Source organism: Heterocephalus glaber, unplaced genomic scaffold, assembly GCF_053883595.1.
Source record: "Heterocephalus glaber isolate CG9 unplaced genomic scaffold, H.glaber_assembly_v1.0 deba00001689, whole genome shotgun sequence".
NCBI classification, from domain to species: domain Eukaryota; kingdom Metazoa; phylum Chordata; class Mammalia; order Rodentia; family Bathyergidae; genus Heterocephalus; species Heterocephalus glaber.
In genome coordinates this window covers 7,804,708-7,823,062 of record NW_028258414.1, presented here as the reverse complement: position 1 = coordinate 7,823,062, position 18,355 = coordinate 7,804,708, and the positions used below count along the sequence as shown (strand labels likewise).

At 43.1% G+C, this 18,355-nt stretch overlaps 1 protein-coding gene, 1 long non-coding RNA gene and 1 other non-coding gene across 6 annotated transcripts in view; 2 read left to right on the top strand and 1 right to left on the bottom strand.

Annotated features, from left to right (window-relative positions):
* Positions 1 to 2,007: 2,007 nt before the first annotated feature.
* Spg21 (SPG21 abhydrolase domain containing, maspardin) overlaps positions 2,008 to 18,355 on the top strand; it is a 29,298-nt gene continuing 12,950 nt past the window's right edge. The window contains exons 1-6 of one of the 3 annotated variants that reach the window (XM_021237071.2): positions 2,008 to 2,574; positions 2,860 to 3,016; positions 7,161 to 7,247; positions 9,332 to 9,493; positions 13,243 to 13,323; positions 14,543 to 14,688. In XM_021237071.2, coding sequence (XP_021092730.1) covers positions 7,185 to 7,247; positions 9,332 to 9,493; positions 13,243 to 13,323; positions 14,543 to 14,688 — 452 coding nt within the window. In that variant the 5' untranslated portion in view covers positions 2,008 to 2,574; positions 2,860 to 3,016; positions 7,161 to 7,184. Of the gene's footprint in view, positions 2,575 to 2,843; positions 3,017 to 3,197; positions 3,411 to 7,160; positions 7,248 to 9,331; positions 9,494 to 13,242; positions 13,324 to 14,542; positions 14,689 to 18,355 lie in introns of those variants that run through there. The other 2 variants (XM_021237072.2, XM_004855638.4) reach the window with 2 other exon arrangements.
* LOC147821842 (U6 spliceosomal RNA) lies at positions 11,053 to 11,156 on the top strand. Its single transcript, XR_015446525.1, has one exon. It is a non-coding gene; the product is annotated as a U6 spliceosomal RNA (small nuclear RNA).
* LOC110344130 (uncharacterized) overlaps positions 15,191 to 18,355 on the bottom strand; it is a 44,099-nt gene continuing 40,934 nt past the window's right edge. For both annotated transcript variants that reach the window (XR_015446499.1, XR_002386447.2), the window contains exon 5: positions 15,191 to 16,495. This is a non-coding gene — a long non-coding RNA (uncharacterized LOC110344130). The remainder of the gene's footprint in view (positions 16,496 to 18,355) is intronic.

Sequence of the window (18,355 nt, the reverse complement as noted above, 5' to 3'; positions counted from 1 at the left end):
AGGTGGAGGGAAGGGCTTGTCCAAAAGTCTCGGAGCCTGAGACACCGTGGGCTGCTGGGGGCTTCACGAGCAGTTAGCATGGCCACAGCCCACTGGGCCCATGGATAGCCGTGTAGAGACCTTGAGGTGTGCTCAGGTCTGTATTTATCTTTCTCAACATAGAAAGTAGTACATTCATGTATGTAAATACATGCAGAGAGATCTGTCTAGGATTATTTTGCTAGAGTGTTTTAAAATAATTATCGCCAAAAACTCAAGAGGGACAGAACTTGGGTTTAGGCAGTGGGGCCAGTTGGCCCCCTGCTTTCTTGGTGCTCACGGCATTATCTGTGAACATTCCAGGTTTTTAGGGAGGTTTTCACACGGGATGAGGTGCTGTGGGAGCCAGCTGGCATACTCCAGTCGGGACAGCTGCAGATTCCTAGTACTCTGCCCACCAGGTCTGCCTGTCCGGGGCAGCAGCTTGCTGCCTGCACTTGTGCATTTCAAGACAGCTGGAATCGCAGCTATGAAAGGTTCCTTGTTGGGGCTGGGGAGTGGTCAATGTGCTTCCCACGTGTTATCGAACAACTGAGGGCACAGACATGACCATGCGGGCCTTTTTAAAAGGGAAACAAAATAGTCATTTTTGTTTTGGCCTTTTACATTGTGGTAAAATATATAACAAAACATGTCTACATTGTGACTTTATTAACAGTTAAGCAAAAAAATTATTATCACACTAAGACTTCTTATCTGTATGGGGTGGGGGTATGTCCATGGTTTTGGTCTTCTTACCAGGGTGCTATGAAAATGAGGGTTAGGGGTGTGGGGTCTAAGAAATAGAGTTTTAGGAATAGATGTGGATAGATTTATTTATTCACTTATTAACTCAGCACACATTTATGGGCCAGATGATGTGCTAAGACATGGATTGGTCACTCTGTTCTCTTTGCTCTATATTGAAGCTCCCAGTCCACCTAGGGAGATAGATAACCAGTGTCAAGAGTGTCCACAATGGTTCTTTCTTTCTGCGGGGATGGAATCCAGGGCCTCACACTGGCTAAGCAAGTCCTCTACCACAGAGCCACATCCTCAGCCCTACATAATGGGTTACAACCACCCAGTGGCTTGACAGTTATTCCACCCACTAAACGATTTGCAGTTATTCCACTTGTTAAACTATTCCAGGTTTTTGAGAAAAGTTTCCCAACATTAATATCTTTAACATGCCTCATGCACCTGTGAGGGGTGATCAAAATACAAAATAAATGTTTAAATTATAAAAAGTTATTACAGTAAAAGACTCATTGAAAATATCTCCGGGGGCCGGGGATTTAGCTCAGTGGTTCTGTCGCCTGTCCTGCAAGCACAAGGACCCAAGTTTGATCTCCGAACCAAAAAAAAAAAAAAAAAAAAAGAAAATATCTCCTTGCTTCAAACACACTTATCCCATCATTCTTGCCCCTTTCTGAAGCAGCTCTGGAAATCCTCTTTTGTGAGGGTCTTTATGAGGTATGACCAAAAATACAGAGAATGCTGCTGCCAAGTGCCATCCAATGGAAAGGCAGGCTTGTAAAAATATTATAGTGTGACCTCGTCCACCTTATTCACCAGATCTAGCACTGTGACTTCTGGCTCTTTCCCAAAGTCACAATGACCAGGAAAGGTAAATGTTTTGAATTGATTTAGGACATAGAGCCAGCCAAGACAGCACAACAAAAGACTTCTACAAACTGCTTCAGAAAGTGTCAAGAATGATGGGATAAGTGTGTTCAAAGGTAGGAGGAGTATTTTAAGGAAAATTGATGGCACTATGTCTTTTACTGTAATACTTTAAAAAAATTTTAGACATTCACCATATTTTTCAGTCATGTCTAGTATGCTGTGCTAAAATACAGTATCACTTCCTGGCTGAATGCAGTGGCACAAGCCTATAATTCCAACATTCTGGGAGGCTGAGGCAGGAGGATTGTAAATTCAAGTCTAGCTGGACAACTTTGTGATTTAGTGAGACCCTGTATTACAATGAAAAAATTTTAAAAGGGCTAGAGATTGCAGCTCAATGTGAAGACTGTGGGTTCAGCCCCCACTACCAAGATCACTTCCAATGACTGACTCACAGCTCCTAAAGAGGTGACATGGAAAAAAAAAATAGGTGCATATCTCACCCATGCTGCTGGGAAAGCATTTTAGAGTTGTCCAAGTTCTAGACTAGAATTAAAGACTCCTGAACCACAGGGTAGGGGTCATGACTAAGGACAAAGTTTAACTGGCATCTCCTCTAACCTCAATCTCATAAACAGTTGCCTGGGTACAGGCAAAGTCTACAGGCCTTTTAACGAGGTATAAGCTTTCCCTAAAACATTAGGGAGAGGCACTTCCAACAGGACCTTGTTGCAGGAGTCTTAAAAAACTTCAAACAAGATTTATATGTTATTCAAACTTATACGTGCAAATGTTTTACTGAAAAAAGGAGAACTGACGCCTGCAACGTCATGCTTAAGAACAATGATTATAAACGTATTAATTTCTCTGCGCCACAGGAAAAGGATGTATGTCTGAGGTCAAGCCTAGTGCTAAGGAAGGAGACACGTGAGTTTGTTCTCAGGACCGGCCCCCCCCCCCGCCCGCAGAAGTCAGCATCTGCCTGGAAAGGAAGGTGGGGGCTCCGGGTGGAGAACTGTGGCTGGCATTCCTGGTTGTACCAAGGCGGGGCGGGGGGGGGGGTGGATCGTGCCAAGAAAATAGCCCGATTTATCAAAGCTCGGAACCTAAAGGTTCCCCTAAAGCTTTCTATGAGAAGCTGAAGGCAGAAGGTCCACAGGGGCCAAGCCCCCATTTTTACTTATTTAGTTATTTTTTGTTTTTTTGAGACAGGGTCTCAACTATGTAGTCCAGGCTGGCCTCGAAATCGCAGCGATCCTCTAGCCACAGTTTCCCTAGTGCTGGGATTTCTGGTGTGCACCACCATGCCCGGGAAAGCGCCTCGTTCTTTCACAGCCGTAACTTCCTCCTGGGTGCCCAGATCAGACAGGTGAGCTGGAGCTGACACACGTGTGACTCGAACCTCTTCCAGCGCTGCCCGGTCACTCACCGTAGCCCTCTGGGCGCCAGAAGTCTCCCATCCTAGGCCCCGCCCCTCGCGATCGCCATAGTGACTGCCCAGACGCAGTCCCGCCCCTTCCTCGCGACGCGGTCCCGCCCCTTCCGAACCCGGAAGCGGGATCGGACGGCTGGGAGGAGGGAGCGCGGCGGTCTGGGCAGCTCGGCCGCGCGCCCCGCCCCCGGAGGCCGGCCTGCTACGCGTCCCCACCACCGCCTACGGGTCTTCGGCGTTCCGCTCCGGCCGCCGGTGCCACCCGCGCTGGAGCTGCACCCCGGAGCTGCCCGCGGCAGGAGGGAAGGGGACGTGGGGGTGGCTACGGCAGGTGAGGGGTGGGTGAGGCCCGAGGAACCCAGTGCGTGGGTGTGCGGGGTTGTAGGGGGTGTGTATGGAGCATGCGGGGCTGCCTCGGCCGGGTGTGACTTTGTGACTATAGCCTACAAATGGGCTGGTCCTGTGATCATGCACGTGATCGCTCACCCGTGTGTGTGTGTGTGTGTGTGTGTGTGTGTGCACGTCTGGGTTAGTGGGGGTAGTCGGGGTGCCTGTGATCCTACCTTTGTGTGGCTGTCACTGATGGGACGAGTACGGGACTTGGCTGGCGCAGGGAGGGGTGCGGGAGGGTTAATCAGGGCATCACCCTGTACGTGCATCCTGGGGCTCCTCTGGCCCGTAGCCCGGGGACGTTTTATTTCAGTAAACTTTAAGAACTGTGTGGAGAGCTCAGTTGTTTTGGAAATTGGACGTCAGCCCGAAAGTAACAAATGTCTTTGTCATTGCTGAGTACAGGCCAGGTGTGAGGCTTCAGAAAAGCAGCAGGGCCAGAATGTCTCGCTTTTCCTGGGGAGTTATAAGTCAGTGGTTTTTGGAGCTTCTTTGTCTCACCTACAATGGTCCAGCTCCTCTTGGAACAAAGAGTCAGCAGAGTGAGGAGTAACATAATAGCGGCGTCCAGATTTCCGAAAGTGTTTATGCCAAGAGCTCAAGAAAAACTGTTACAGGAGAGATGTCACATAGGCAGTTTTTTTTCCCATGAAGTTTAGAGATGATGAAGGAAAAAAGGGGTAAATCTTCTTGAAGGGAACTGAGAAAAGGATAGCTATACGTTGGTGTGGGAGGGCTGGAGCTTGGATTAAAAAGGCAGTTATGGAGCTGGGGGTGTAGTGTAGTGGTAAAAGTGCACTTAGCAGTTTCCTCAGGCTCTGGGTTCAATCCCTGGCACCAAAAACAACCCCCCAGTCCCCCAGTTATACTGTATTACCTGGAGATTCTTGGGGTCTGATACTTTGTTTTTGCAGGTATTATTAATAAGGACAGATTACCCATATGTAAATCAACTGTAGCTTGGGATAAAGGATCAGAAACTCGTGACTCTTTAAGCTGGTTATATGGTTGAAATGTTTGTAAAGGTGATTTCTATGAATGTGAACTAGCAGAATCTGTTGGAAACCCCGAAGGACATGACTTAACAACTGGCACTTGTCGAGCAGTAGAAGGGAGTCAGCAGCACCCTCAGAGGAGGGGTTTCCTTAAGATTAAGGTTAATCTCTCTGGGCCTTTGCCCACCAGCACAAACAGGTGTTTTTGTGAAGAACCGAATCACAAGAGATCACATCAGTGCTTAATCTGTCGTCTGCATATTTCATCCTGGCCGGTTTTGCCACAATCTCAGTTCACCTTCTGTGCCATAGACAGAATGTTACTCTTGTGACTTGGAAAAGTATGCCCTTTATCGGATGAAAGAGAGAACAAACTTTGCTTTTCATGCCACTCACAGCTGCTTTCCCTTCACAGCACTGAGCCTTTTTTCTCCTCAATGTCAGCTGGTCAGATGCAACATTTGGTGTGTGTCTCACCTTTCATTGCTGCCCAACTAGCACAAGTGTTAACAATCACTTGGCCCTGCAAAAAATTAGTCACAGCTGGGTGGAATTGCTCTATCCAGCAAGATTAGCTGTAACGTGTTGTTTTACTGAGGCGGTTGAATTGTACCGAAGACTTGGTGAGGAACATCTTTTTCTTGTTGTGGGAGAGAAGTGGATGAATAAGTGAATCTATGTGCCTGTGTGATTTGGTTTGTGCATTGCCACAGATTCCAAAATTATGAATAATTTCTTATCCCAAGTTTGTTGACTCTCAAAGCAAACTTTCTAGCTTTGATTAGAAAGACATTATAGAAATCAATTGAGATTTTATTTGCTTAACATGTTTTTTATATTCCTTTCCGTGTAGTAATTGTTTCTAAAAATACAGTAATAGTAAGGTCTCCAGTAGGAAATGTTTAGATGATATGGAAATATTTCAAGTCTGTCCAGATAGAAAATATTCTAGAATTAACTCAGTGTGTTAATTGTTTTCATCTAAAAGTAACAATCAATTTAGAGAAAGACCATGATTAAAATGGCTTAGATTTTTTAACGTTAATATTTAAGATAAAATGGATGATGCAACGATCTATTTCCTTTTTAGTTTGACTGATAACCACATCTATGCACACTGGTTTTCAGCATAAGATTGCTGATGAATTTCTTAGTACTTTAACTTGAGATTTTAACAAAGGAACTGTTTTAGTTTGGAGAGAAGAACCATTATGATGTCAGAGTATTAAATAAAATATTGGGATGTCTGCCTTTATTGTCTCCTGGGGGTTTAGTTTAGTCACCCCTCAAGGTAGCAGTTGAGATTGCTGAGGGCCTACATCCCGGTCGGGGCTGATCTGGAGGGCCCCAAGAAGAGGAAGAGTTCCGTCAAGTTTCGTGTCCTCTGCTCCCTGCCAGTCCAGAGAACCTTTTCCAAGATGACAGTTCAGAGTCAGCCCAGGAGTGAAGTCCTGGAGTCTCACTATCTCACCTCCACTAGGAAATTGAGGCTTGCCCATGCAGTAGAAGGACACGGTGCAAGACAAGTATTTGTATCCTTCCAAGTGGATGGATGGAAGTTCCTCAGCTGACAGTAAGAATCTGAAATAAGGAACTATAATTTCCGGTTCCTGTTATAACACAGATAGATACCTGAGCAAAAAGAGGGGCACCCTTTAAATTGCAGATGCTCATCCAGTGCAGAGTTCCCAGATGCCAGGATTAGGAGGGACTCTAGGAGGGCCTGGTTGAGTCCCCTCAGGACATAGGCGCTCACTTTGTCAGCAGATAATGTCTGCTCAGTGCCAGCCACTATTCTAGGGTTTGGGGATAGAGCTTTGGGGAAGATGACGAAACCAACCCAAAGGGAATCTCGGCTTGTCCAAGATCACAGAGCTATGAAAGCTAGAAATCAGCTTGAGGGTACAGCTCAGTGGTAGAGTGCTTGCCTAGCATATGAGGGGCTCTGGGTTCAATCCCCAAACCCTAAAATAAAATACCTCCCCCCTTAAAAAAACCCACAAACAAAACAAACTAGAAATCACTAAACTCACAAAAGTCCACTATTTTTCCCCCTAAAGACAAATATTTTATTGCTAGTTTTAGTGACTTCCAGTTTATATCATTGATCTTCCAGAGTGGCTTTTAGGTAATGTTTAATCATATCACCAAAAATGCCAAATTTGCTAGTGTATTATATTAAGAACTACATGTGAGAGTCTGAAGTTATGTTCCATGAGTTAGATTTATGGCATATTGTGAATTTATTAGGAAACAGGCTTATTTTAACTCCTTTCTTTAGCATGGACTGTTGCCTATAATGAGACAGGAATATCTTTATTAAAATCTGTTCTTAAGATCATGTCAAAAGGTGACGGTACTGCACTTGCCAGTCGTGTAACGGGGATAGGCAGTATAGTGTCAGGAAGGATTCCTGTGTCTGGTCCTAGTTCGTATTAGCCATGTGATCCAGGGTAGTAAGTCGTTTAAATTTTCTAGATTAGATTCCTCTTCTGAAGGAACTAAAGGGGTTGTAGTAATTATTTCTCTTGGCTCTGTGATTATAGTATTTCATCAGATTGTTTTCTGTAGTTTAAGTGTATACTGACAAGGTAAAATGGCCCATTTCTTTGGTTTTAAAGTATTGTTGGTAAAGCTAGACCACCCTCTATGTTTAGTTCTGATGTAAACGAATTCATGACTTGCTTTTATTTCAGGGTTAACCTCCATTTCAGCTAATCATGGGAGAGATTAAAGTCTCTCCTGATTATAACTGGTTTAGAAGTACAGTTCCCCTTAAAAAGGTATGTATAGTTTTGCTATACTTCTTATTTGTAAAATCTTGTGTTGTTTCTGTGCATGACTTAGAGCTGTGCCTTAGTAATGTTTGGGAATGTGGTTTAGTGGTAGAGCACTTGCCTAACCTTCATGAAGCCCTGCATTCCATCCCAGCACTCAAAGTTACTGTACCAAGAATATGAAAATAAAGATTTTTACCAATATTCTGACTTCAGGTTACAGAACATAAAGTTCACCCCTTTCCTGTTGTCACATATAATCAACTTTTTGTGTTTGTGTATGTGGCTGTGCTGGGGATTGAACCCAGATACTGCTGAGCTACATCCCCAGCCTATATATCTATCTTTCTGTCTGTCTATCCGTCTATCCATCCATCCATCCATCCATCCATCCATCCTATCTATCCAGACAGGGTCTCACTAAATTGTCCAGGCCTTCCGATCCCCCTGCCTCAGCCTCCTGAGTAGCCAGGATTAGAGGCGTGCACCACTAAGCCTGGTAGATAAGTTCCTCTTGATGGCCTCTGTCAGCAGTGTAATCACCAGACCCCAAATACCCAAACTTACCTAAATATTCTTACGAGTAGTTGTAGGAAGTAGTTTCGCTTATGTAATTTTTTCCAGCTGTCAGTCAGTTTGGTCCACAAGTCAGGCTCATAATTTTGTGGTGCTCAGTTTTAAATTATCAAACAGATACTGTACTGTGTTTTCTAGAGGAACTCTGAGAAAGTTGTAGAGATAAACACATTTAAGTATTTATGACTTCTGTTTAGAACCATCTTCTGTGTCGTTTTTCAGAACATATTATTTCAGAACATTCTATTTGTGGTTTTCTTCCAGCCTGGACTGTTGAAATAATTCCCTAAACTATTTTAGAGATGTGATGGTCTTATTTTACTACTACAGGATTGGGGTTTGTTGTTTTTTGCACTGTCAAAGGTCATATAAGAGCTTTTTGGGTTTTGTTGTTTTAAATTACAGTTATAACAAAATAAAAGATGAAAAGCAAAACTGTAAAGGGCAGAATGCAAAGGTCAAAAACTTGAGCATGAGATATATCGTCACCATCTGTAACCCGAGGAAGTCCAAAGGGAAATCGTTTGGCCTCTCTGGACTTTGCCTTGCCCCATTTGTCTGCTCCCGGTGACAGAAGCGGCCCTGGTTGGTGTGCTGCTCCCCACCGAGTGGCCCCATGGAGTCCCCGGCACTGCTAGCTCGCAGCTCTCATAGCAGAGCACCCAGAGGCCTTGGTTATTTTCAGTATAAAAGTGGATAAGTATTGGTTTGAATTGGCAGATGTTCATGTGGTGCATGGTCATCATAGCTGACCCATGCTGGCCACTGAACACCTGCTGAGCACCTGACTCGTCCGTGCGTGTCCTGCTCACCTTTTTCCCTCGAGGGTTCAGAACCGCAAGATCAGGAAGATTTCTAAGCCTTTTGTCTCCCTCCTCTGCCCCCCAAACTAGCTTTTCCTTGTGTCCACTCCCCAACCCACGTGGAATGGTTGAAGCGTTCCCCTGGGGCAGTGAGACATGCATCTCCCTCCTCCTACCCCGAAGCTTGGTTCTGATCAGGGTCCTGAGACATCTCCTGGGCCAGGGCTGTCTCTACCCAGCTTCTTTCTGGGCCTCCCCTGCCCTGCTGATCCAGCTAGTCCTGAGCCAGCGCCACAGAGACTGACTCTGACTCTGCAAATGCCCTCTTTGTACACACGCACGCACACACACGCACACACATATGCACGCACACAGGCAGCCAGAACTGTGGGGAGAAATGAGATGCCATTTACAGAGTTTACTGTTTAATGGCAAACAAAGTAGACTTTTCCTGTTATCAAGGTTGGACAGGAAAATTAAAAACCAAGAGAAGGAACAGCCCAAAGGAAGTTTATAAAGCAGTTCTGTGGAATCTGTTAGCACTAAGAAAGAACAGGAAACCAAACCAGTTGATTGTGCAAGCTAATCTGTGATCTCAGATTACCTTGTGTAAGGCAGCAGCAGTAAAGTTGTCAGTAAAATTGTGTAAACTAACAACATGAAAACCAGATCCATGAGGTGGTCCATTTTTTCTTGTAACTTTCTCTGCAGATTATCGTAGATGATGATGACAGTAAAATATGGTCGCTCTACGATGCGGGTCCCAGAAACATCAGGTGTCCTCTCATATTTCTGCCTCCTGTCAGTGGAACGGCGGATGTATTTTTCCGGCAGATTTTGGCTTTGACTGGATGGGGTTACCGGGTTATAGCTGTAAGTATTGTTGCTTCAGTGATAAAATTCAGATTTGTGTTGTTTATGCATCTGTTTCTGAACAACTACAGTAATGAACATATTTTCTGTTTTTTTGTTTTTGTTTTTTGTTTTTGGTGGCACTGGGACTGAACCCAGGCCTTCACACTGAGCTACATCCCCAGCCCTCTGTATTTTAAATTTTAAGACACAATCTCACTAAGTTGCCAAGTTGCCCAGGCTGGGCTTGAACTCATGATCCTCCTGCCTCAGCCTCCCAGAGGGCTGTGATTACAGGCCAGCATCACCATGCCTGGCTGTTTTCCTGTTTTAAAATGTGAGGCAAATCCTTTGCAGGTTTGTGCGCACAGACATGTGGGGATTCTGAGGGGACAGAGCAGCCTCCTCTGTCCTCAGCTGTTACAGTCACCTCTCCTGACACACAGCTCCTAACTGCTGAGTGGCAGGAAGCATTTTGTCCTGTGTGTGGATGAGGATCCCAAGGCCCAGGTGCTTTTAGGGTTTACCGTGGGTCACACGGCCAGTAAGTGGAGGGAGGAAGCCAGCTCAGTCTTGGATTCCGTTTCCCTTACTTATTTCATCATACCAGTGCTTCCAGAAAGCTGAGCATGGACCATAAGACAAAGGCATCTGCTAACTCAGGTGACTCTAAAGCTTGCCCTTCATGTAAATCTTTAACATTTGAGGTCCTGTTCTTTAGTTAGCACCTATCCTTAGCATTTGGTTAAGAATTTTTTTCCTTTGTTTGCTTGTCATTATTTTATCTCTGAGTTTGGTCTCAGTCTAGTTTCCTGTTACTCAACTGCTTTCTCTGGGAGAGAGGCGTGTGCAGGGAAGGCACTGTTGGTTGTGACCCATTTTTCACAAGCCTGTGTGACAGCGCTATCAGCTTCCCAGGAAGGAGGGACCCTTCTTTAGCTTTGGAGCTTGTAGTGGCTCCAGGAGCTGGACAGTTAGCATGTCCCTTGTGCTCTCTGTCAGGGTTCTGCTGTTGTCACACAGGTTACCCTCTGTCTGAAGGAGAGGTTGGCGCTCTTTTCTTGGAGGGTAGCTGAAAATTCTGCCGGTCTTAGCACACACTGGGTTTGCACCAAACAAGTCCAAGTCCTCTTTCTGGTAGCCCTGCCCTTGAGAAAACAGTTATCACCTGAGCTGCTTGCTGGCTGCCCTGGTCCCTTCTCCAGCTTCACTTCTCTATCGAGTCCTCCAGCATGTGGCATCTCTGCAGCCTCGCCCCTGTGGGCCAGGTATCCATTGTCCTCCTCCACACACGGTGTTCTAGGAGGGCAGGTGTTATACCCTCGTCCCCCAGGGGATGATAATTCTTAGCCTGGAAGGTTCTTGATGAGGGCTTTCCCATCTCATTTGCTAGATACTGACTCAAGAAAATAGTGTGACTTCACCCCGTCTCCAAGATTTGATTAAAATGCTCATCCCCATGAAGTTTTGAAACTTAGCTAGGTATTTGTTAGTATCTAGCAGTGAAAATGCATGGATCTTTTTCATTTAAATTTTATTGCGAAGATTGAAGAATCACATGCATTTGTAGGAAATACAGGACACTCACCTTGGCAGCACATGTACTAAAGCTGGAATGATGCTGAGATTAGCACGGCTCCTGCACAAGGATGACATGGGAATTCATGAAGCATCCCAGCATTTAAAAACAAAATTCCTTTTCCCATTACTGGTAGTCCTGAATGTTAGATTTTTTTCTTTCTATGAGATCAAAAGGTGCCGTCATTATATGACTGCAAGTGGAAAAAGAGAAGACAGAACTCAGGTATTGACGGTTTTTGTACGTTCTTTTGTAAATTTTTATTGCTTTTTTTTTTTTTTTTTTTTTGGTACCAGGGATCAAACTCAGGACCTTGCACTTGCAAGGCAGGTGGCAGAACCACTGAGCTAAATCCCCGGCCCCTCTTTTGTAAATTTTTAATATAAATGTGGAGATATAAAGCAGATCAGAATGTTTCAATGAACAAGTTTCAGCAGTTCTACTTCATAACAGTTGTAAATTATTTTTCTGGACAATGGTAGTTTTTGGATTTAAAAAACTAATTTCATGCAGCAACTAAATGGTATTTGTAGCATTTATGTTATATGGTAGATTTCAACTGCCCCTTATACTTTTCTAAGTGAGTTGCACTGCGTGCAAGTACATGTTTTTCATGTGGTCTGTCTTCGGTGTTCCTGTAAGTTTGCTAGTAAAATACATCAGACCACAGAGAAACAAACAAAAGGGGTTGGGAGTGTAGCTGAGTGCTAGCGCACTTGCCTAGCGTGTGTGAGGCCCTAGGTTCAGTTCCCAGCAACACACACACAGCAGAGAAATAATCCTTTTGCAATCTGCTTAGTTTTTGCTAATAACATTTTGCAGAATAATAGTGCAATATCAAAACTAGAATGTTGATGTTAACACAATCTATCAGGCTTATTCAAATTTCCCCCATTTATTTGGGCTCATTTGTGTGTGCACATGTGTGTGTGGCACACATGCACACTAAGTTTTATACAACCTTATCACCTGTGTTTTACATGGATTCTTTTTTTTTTTTGGTGGGTGCTGGAGATTGAACCAAGGGCCCTGGACTTGCTGAGCACACACTCTACCACTGAGCTGTATCCTCAGCTTGGGATGCATATTTTTAAATTAAACCCTTCATGAAAGTATCCCCTTTTGCTGAGCATGGTGCCACATGCCTGTAATTCCAGCTACTTGGGAGGCTGAGGCAGATGAATTGCAAGTTCGAGCCCACCCTGGCCAACTTAATGAGACCCTGTCTCAAAATAAAATTAAAAAGAAAAGAAATGAAAAAAGGGCTGGGAATATAGCTTAGTGGCTCTGGCTTCAATCCCCAGGATTCTAAAAAAAAAGCAGGGAAAAAATCCCCTTTCTTTTAGTCTATCATCTGACTCAAATACTCTGCTAGGAAGGCTCTGTTCTCCATCCTTTCTCAAAATGGTAGAAATCTTATCCACAAATAGAATTTTAACAATAAAAGTAATGTATTACATCAAATTCAAAATTACCCGTAATTCCCGTGCAGTGTCTATTCTAGTGATTTTTCAGTGACAAATCTTAAGAGCTTACACAATGATCCTGTCGATAGATTTTTTGTGTGTATGAAGAGGGGAATTCTGAGGGCAAGCCCAAGTCCCCTGGAAATGAGTTTGAGTTGTACTTTTTCCTTGTCTTTGCCAGCATTAATGAGCAGGCTCCTTATGGTCAATATCATACTCTTTATTTAGTTGTTGTTCACAAATGAAAGTACAAAAATCAGATAAAATGACTAAGCCCATTAAAAGAAGAACAATTTTATTGAACACCTCCTTAAAAAGGGAGGAAGTTGTCAGGACAGATTTTATTTCCAGTTCTCTTGAGCTCTTTGCGTATCATGTTCTCAATTCAGAATGAAATTGGCTTTAAAGGAGAACAACATTTCTTTATTGCCCTACTCACCCTTGAACCTCAGACTTCCTCAGCTATTTGGAAAGGAAATTGATGTGAAATGAAATTGTTATTCACATAGTATAGCTAGAGTGTTTTTACTTTTTAGCCTTTTCAAATTTTTGCCTGTTGGATAAAATACGAAGTTTAGAAGATGAGAGCTCATTTTCACATATTTTGAATAAGAAACAAAACTTGAGCAAATGAGAAGTTGTTATATGAATCCTAAATTTTTCAGGTATGAGTTGCATTTGTGCTTTTACAGTTTGAAAAATAAATTTTAAAATTACTATTTCAGTTGCAGTATCCAGTTTATTGGGACCACCTTGAATTCTGTGATGGATTCAGAAAACTTCTAGATCATTTACAACTGGATAAAGTGAGTACCCTGAAACTAATTACTCATATATGATTGTAATGTAACATTGATCTTGTAAAGCCCGATGCTTTTTATTTTTTTAAATATTTTTATATAATTCACCTGCCATACAGTTTGTCCTTTTAAAGTGTACAATTTATTGTTCTTTAATAAATTCCTAGGTATGTGCAATTTTTAGACCATCTTTTCACCCCTAACAGAAACCTCAGATTGGGCCCAGTGGTAGAGTGCTTGCCTAAATGCACAAGGGTTCAGTCCCCAGCATTGCCAAAAAGAAACCCAGGTTTATTTATTAGCAATTTTTCTCCATCATTAGCTCTGCAGCCTAACCTACTTTCTGTGTCTCTGAATTTGTCCTTTCTGGATATTTTACATAACTCTAGTCATCAACCGTGGTCCTGTGTAACTGGCTTTTTTCACTTAGCATAATGTGTCTGAGGTTCTTTCATATCACAGCCTGACTCAGTACAGGTTATACCTTATCTGAAGTGCTTGAGATCAGAAGTGTTTCAGATTTTGGAATATTTGCTAGACCTCCCCAAACTCAAAATTCAAACTGCTTCAAAATCTGAAATGTTTCGAGTGTCATGTCTTCAAAGAGTTTTAGGTTTCGAGGTATTTCAGATTTTCATTTTCTAGATGTTCAACCTGTATTTCATTCCCCTTTATGGCTATATATATATTTTATTATATATATCCACATATCATATTTGCTTATCCATTCATCAGTGTATGCATATATCATTTGTTTCTACATTTTGGCTATCATGAATAATCCTGCTATCAGTATTTATAACATGTCTTCAGTTTTCTTAGGTACGATCCTAGGAGTGGAATTACGGAGTCTTAATTTTTTAAAATTTGTTTTCTTTTTTTGGCATGAGGTATGGAACCCAAGGTCTTACTCATGCTAGACAAGTGCTCTGCACTGTGCTATACCCCAAGCCTCGCAGTTTTCCCGAACTAATTGGTTTCATTTTCTAATGCAACTTGTGAATGAGTTTTTGACTTATCTAATATGGATTTATAGTTGTACTATTAATGGGGTGTATAAATTGTACTTAAATATAATGTTTCTTAATTTCTAAGTGCTGTAGATATTTCAGTCTGTTACCCAACACACTGTGGTTAGTGATAACTGAAGCAGTTTACAAAAATAACACTCATGATCAGGATTGATATGTGTTTCAGGATCTGCCTTATGTTTGTTTATAATTAGGTCCATCTGTTTGGGGCTTCTTTGGGAGGCTTTTTAGCCCAGAAATTTGCTGAATACACTCACAAATCTCCTAGAGTCCATTCCCTCATTCTCTGCAATTCCTTCAGTGACACCTCCATCTTCAACCAGACTTGGACTGCGAACAGGTAAGGACAGGGCATTAAGCAAAAAAATGCATGGTTTTTTTGTTTAGTGGAATTTAAAAAATGTTAGCCTTAGGGTATTTTGACCTTTGTGGGTGTGGGAAAGATCATAACTTGCATCTGTCTTCTGCAGCTTTCCTGGCTATTAAAATTCGAACAATTGCCTTTGCAAAACAAAGGATACAAGTGAACTCTAAATCCAACTATTTCTGTATTCTAAATTATTAATATATATCTGTACAGTTTTAGTTTTTCTTCAGTGCATCCATGTAGCTGATACTGCATTTTGCTGGCCCCATGCATTTTATGTGAACAGTTTTATGTGTTGAATAATAGTTTTATTAGGTGTTTGGCTTTTCCCAATGTTTCATCACATTCTGCTACAAATCTCTGTACAAATTACTGTTTTCCTTCTCTTTCTGGGTTGTTTCCCAAATGGAAAGACTAAAGCATATAATCCATCAGCAAATGTCTATAGATCATGACAATTGATGTCAGGCTCTTTAGAAAAATGGAAATGGTAGAGATGCATTAGGGGTAGTCAATGGCATCTGTTTTCTGGGAGCCATGTCTTCGTTGATCATAACATTTTAATTAGTTTGATAGGCACTAAATGTCTTAAAGCTGGCTTACAATGTGCTGCTTTCATTGCCAGCAAGGTGAGGCTTTATCCTACAAAAAAGCCTGTTACCAAGCCTGGATTTTCTTGCTACTTGAAAAGGGTCCATTGAATTGAGGATAAGTTGTTAGGGTAAGGCCGGACATTTATTCAGGAAGCCAGCAAGACCAAGAATGGTGGACTTGTGTACAAAGGTTTTAAGCTCTTTTTATTTTTAGGAGGAAATGATTAAGGAACTGTAATAGCTGCTGATGTAATTTGCACAGCCAATTTCAATGAGTAACATGGGTTGCATGCTTGGGGAGGCACAGGCCGTTCCAGCTAAGGATAATTCTAAGCACAGCCACAATTTTCCCCACTGTCAGTATTCTATCCCTCAGTCTTGTATAACAAGGGGAGGTGAGTGCTCTGTCTGGCAGGTGGAGGAGGGATGTGCACAGGATGAAACTGTCTCAGCTGGAGATGTGGATCTGTTGGGTGGATGCTTGTTATTGCCTTAGTTCTGACGCTTCTCAGGTGTGAGAAGGTACAGTTTGCTATTCCTTCCCAATAAAATTGGCCCTTCCTCATATACTAATTCTAGGCCAGGTTAAATGGCACACCTAAATCCCTTTATGGGGGTACAGCTTAGGATTGAAATGGGCTCCCATTTGGGATGGCGCATCTGTTTCCTGTGGGGATTGTCCCTATTTCCGGTAGCTGTGCCTCTTTATTAGAGCCTCTCTATAAACTTTCTGGGTAGGACCTCAAAGGAGGTTGTCTCTGAGCATTTGTTCACACCCCCTTAAATAGTAAGGGCATATTGAGAAGAGGCCATCTTCATTGAAACAGGAAAGTTTTTTTCCCCAAGACCAGCATCCCTGGTCAGACCTGAGAGGTTTTGTCAAGTCATCAAGAGGGTTACCTCCCCATCGGGGGCCGGGGTGGTTATGAACATTACCAGCTTATATTGCTGAGATTTCACTTTCTCTTAAGTACTTGAGGTTTTCTATTGGGGCACCAGTCCAGGAATCTGACCACCTCATTGTGAATGTGACTTCAGTCACATGTGGTGGGTTTATAGTGGCTCTGCAGCCAGTCTGACAGAAGAGGGAGTTCTTAGAACTTCAGATGGATGGTATGGTCTTTGTTCCTTCCAGGTTTTTAGAAGGACTCAGTCACCAGGTTGGAATAGACAGGTGTCATGTGGATCTGTTGGAAGCGAATGCATAGACAGAAGTTAATATCGTCCCCAATGATTTCACATATGGAGTTCCCACCTCACCCTGTGATAACCCAGCACACTCCCTCCTCTGAGGACAGAGATCTGAAATGGGCTACCACATAGTATTTTAGAAGGACTTGATTTGCGGCAGTTTAAGTTGATTTCTTTTTGTTTTTGGTACCGGGGATCAAACTCAGGTCCTTGTGCTTGTGCAGCAGGTGGCGAAACCACTGAGCTAAATACCTGGCCCTTAAGTTGATTTCTTGGTGGATTTTTGCAGTCGCTTTCCTTAAAGTGGTTCATCTTTTGTCTTTCCTGTCACCTGAAGCCTCCAGAAAAAGTATAATTTCCAAGTAATATGCAATATTTTAGATACCTGTTGGATGACAGCTGAGACAAAGATCCATTGTCACTTTGGATTGTGTTAGGAAAACTACATCTTGAAATAGGCCCCTTCCAGGATCTCTTATATTCAGATGCTTTTTCAGTGCAAGTCAGGTGGGCTTCTGCCCACCTAGAAAAGGTGTCGACAAAACTTACAGATACCTGTCATTTTCCAGGGCTCTGTGCCCTTTCAGCAAAACCATTCCCTGCCAGCTTTTAGTTGGGCTGTTCCTAAAAAGTCAAGTCCCATCCATGCAGGCCTGATGGTAGTGCCTCCCTTTGGATTATTTTTGGCACAAAACAGGCAGTTCTGAGTAACATATTGAACAATTCTTTGTAAATTGGGATTCATTGATGGTGGCATTTCTCCCAAAGTGACTGTGGTGGTTGTTTCGTCACAGGCTCAAGAAGTGCATCTGGGACCAGAGTTATTCCCCAAGCACTGCATTTCACCAGGCACTGCTGGGTCAAAAGCAAAGCCCCAGGCCTTAACCCTTTGAAATAAGTCCATTTGGGGAGCCAGAAATCCTGTTAGAGCTGTGATGTCACCATTCTCAGCATAAGGCTGCTTCCCAGTGTAAATAGTTCCAGTTCTAGTCTGGGGAAAGGCTAATCAGAGAAATCTAGCCAGCCAGCTGTAATATACCAGTTCAGTAATCTGCATGCCCTTGTGTTGTGGGTAGGGAGTTGAGCAAAGTGGCCAGTTGGGATTGTCCAGCAGGATGGTATTTTCCATCTTCCTGCCGTGAGCCAGGACCTTTGTGTTCTAAGGAGAGGACATGGTGGGACACATACACAGGCAAAGTGTCAAGGAGAATTTTTCTGCCTCCTGAGGAATGTCATAAGTGGCTGCAACTGCTTGCAAGCAGGGAGGCCATCCCTTAGCCATGTGGTCTAGTTCCGGGAAAATGTGCCTCCGGATGCAGCACCTTTGCTAAGAAGGGCTTAGTTAAAACTCCAAGCCGTGGCCCTTGTTTTTTATGAACACAGGAAGAATGGCTTTTGCAAGTCAGGAAGCTGTCAAAGGCCTTTTGACATTCCTTAGTCCATTCTAGAGGCTCAAGATCATGTCCCCTAAGGGCCTCATGGAGTGGTTTTACTCTAAACCCATGATTAGTAATCCAAATTCTGCAAAAACCAACCATTCCCAAAAGGCCTCTCAGTTGCTTCCAATCAGGTTTATGATCTGGTAAAAGGTCTTTTTTTTTTGCCCCTGGGACAGAGCAGGTCCCAAATAACTGATGTGTGGCTTACAGGTTTGTGCCTTTTTCTTAAACAACTTTGTATACACATCCTGATACATAATTGGGTCTTCATGTTGGCAAGGCACTTGTCACTGTGCCATATGTTATAACAGGAATCCCTGACCTGACTAGGGAGACCTCAAGTTTTAACCAGCATTTCCCCAAACATGGTAACCTCAAGTGTTTAGCTAGAATTTCCCTGAACAAAGTGGGGAAATT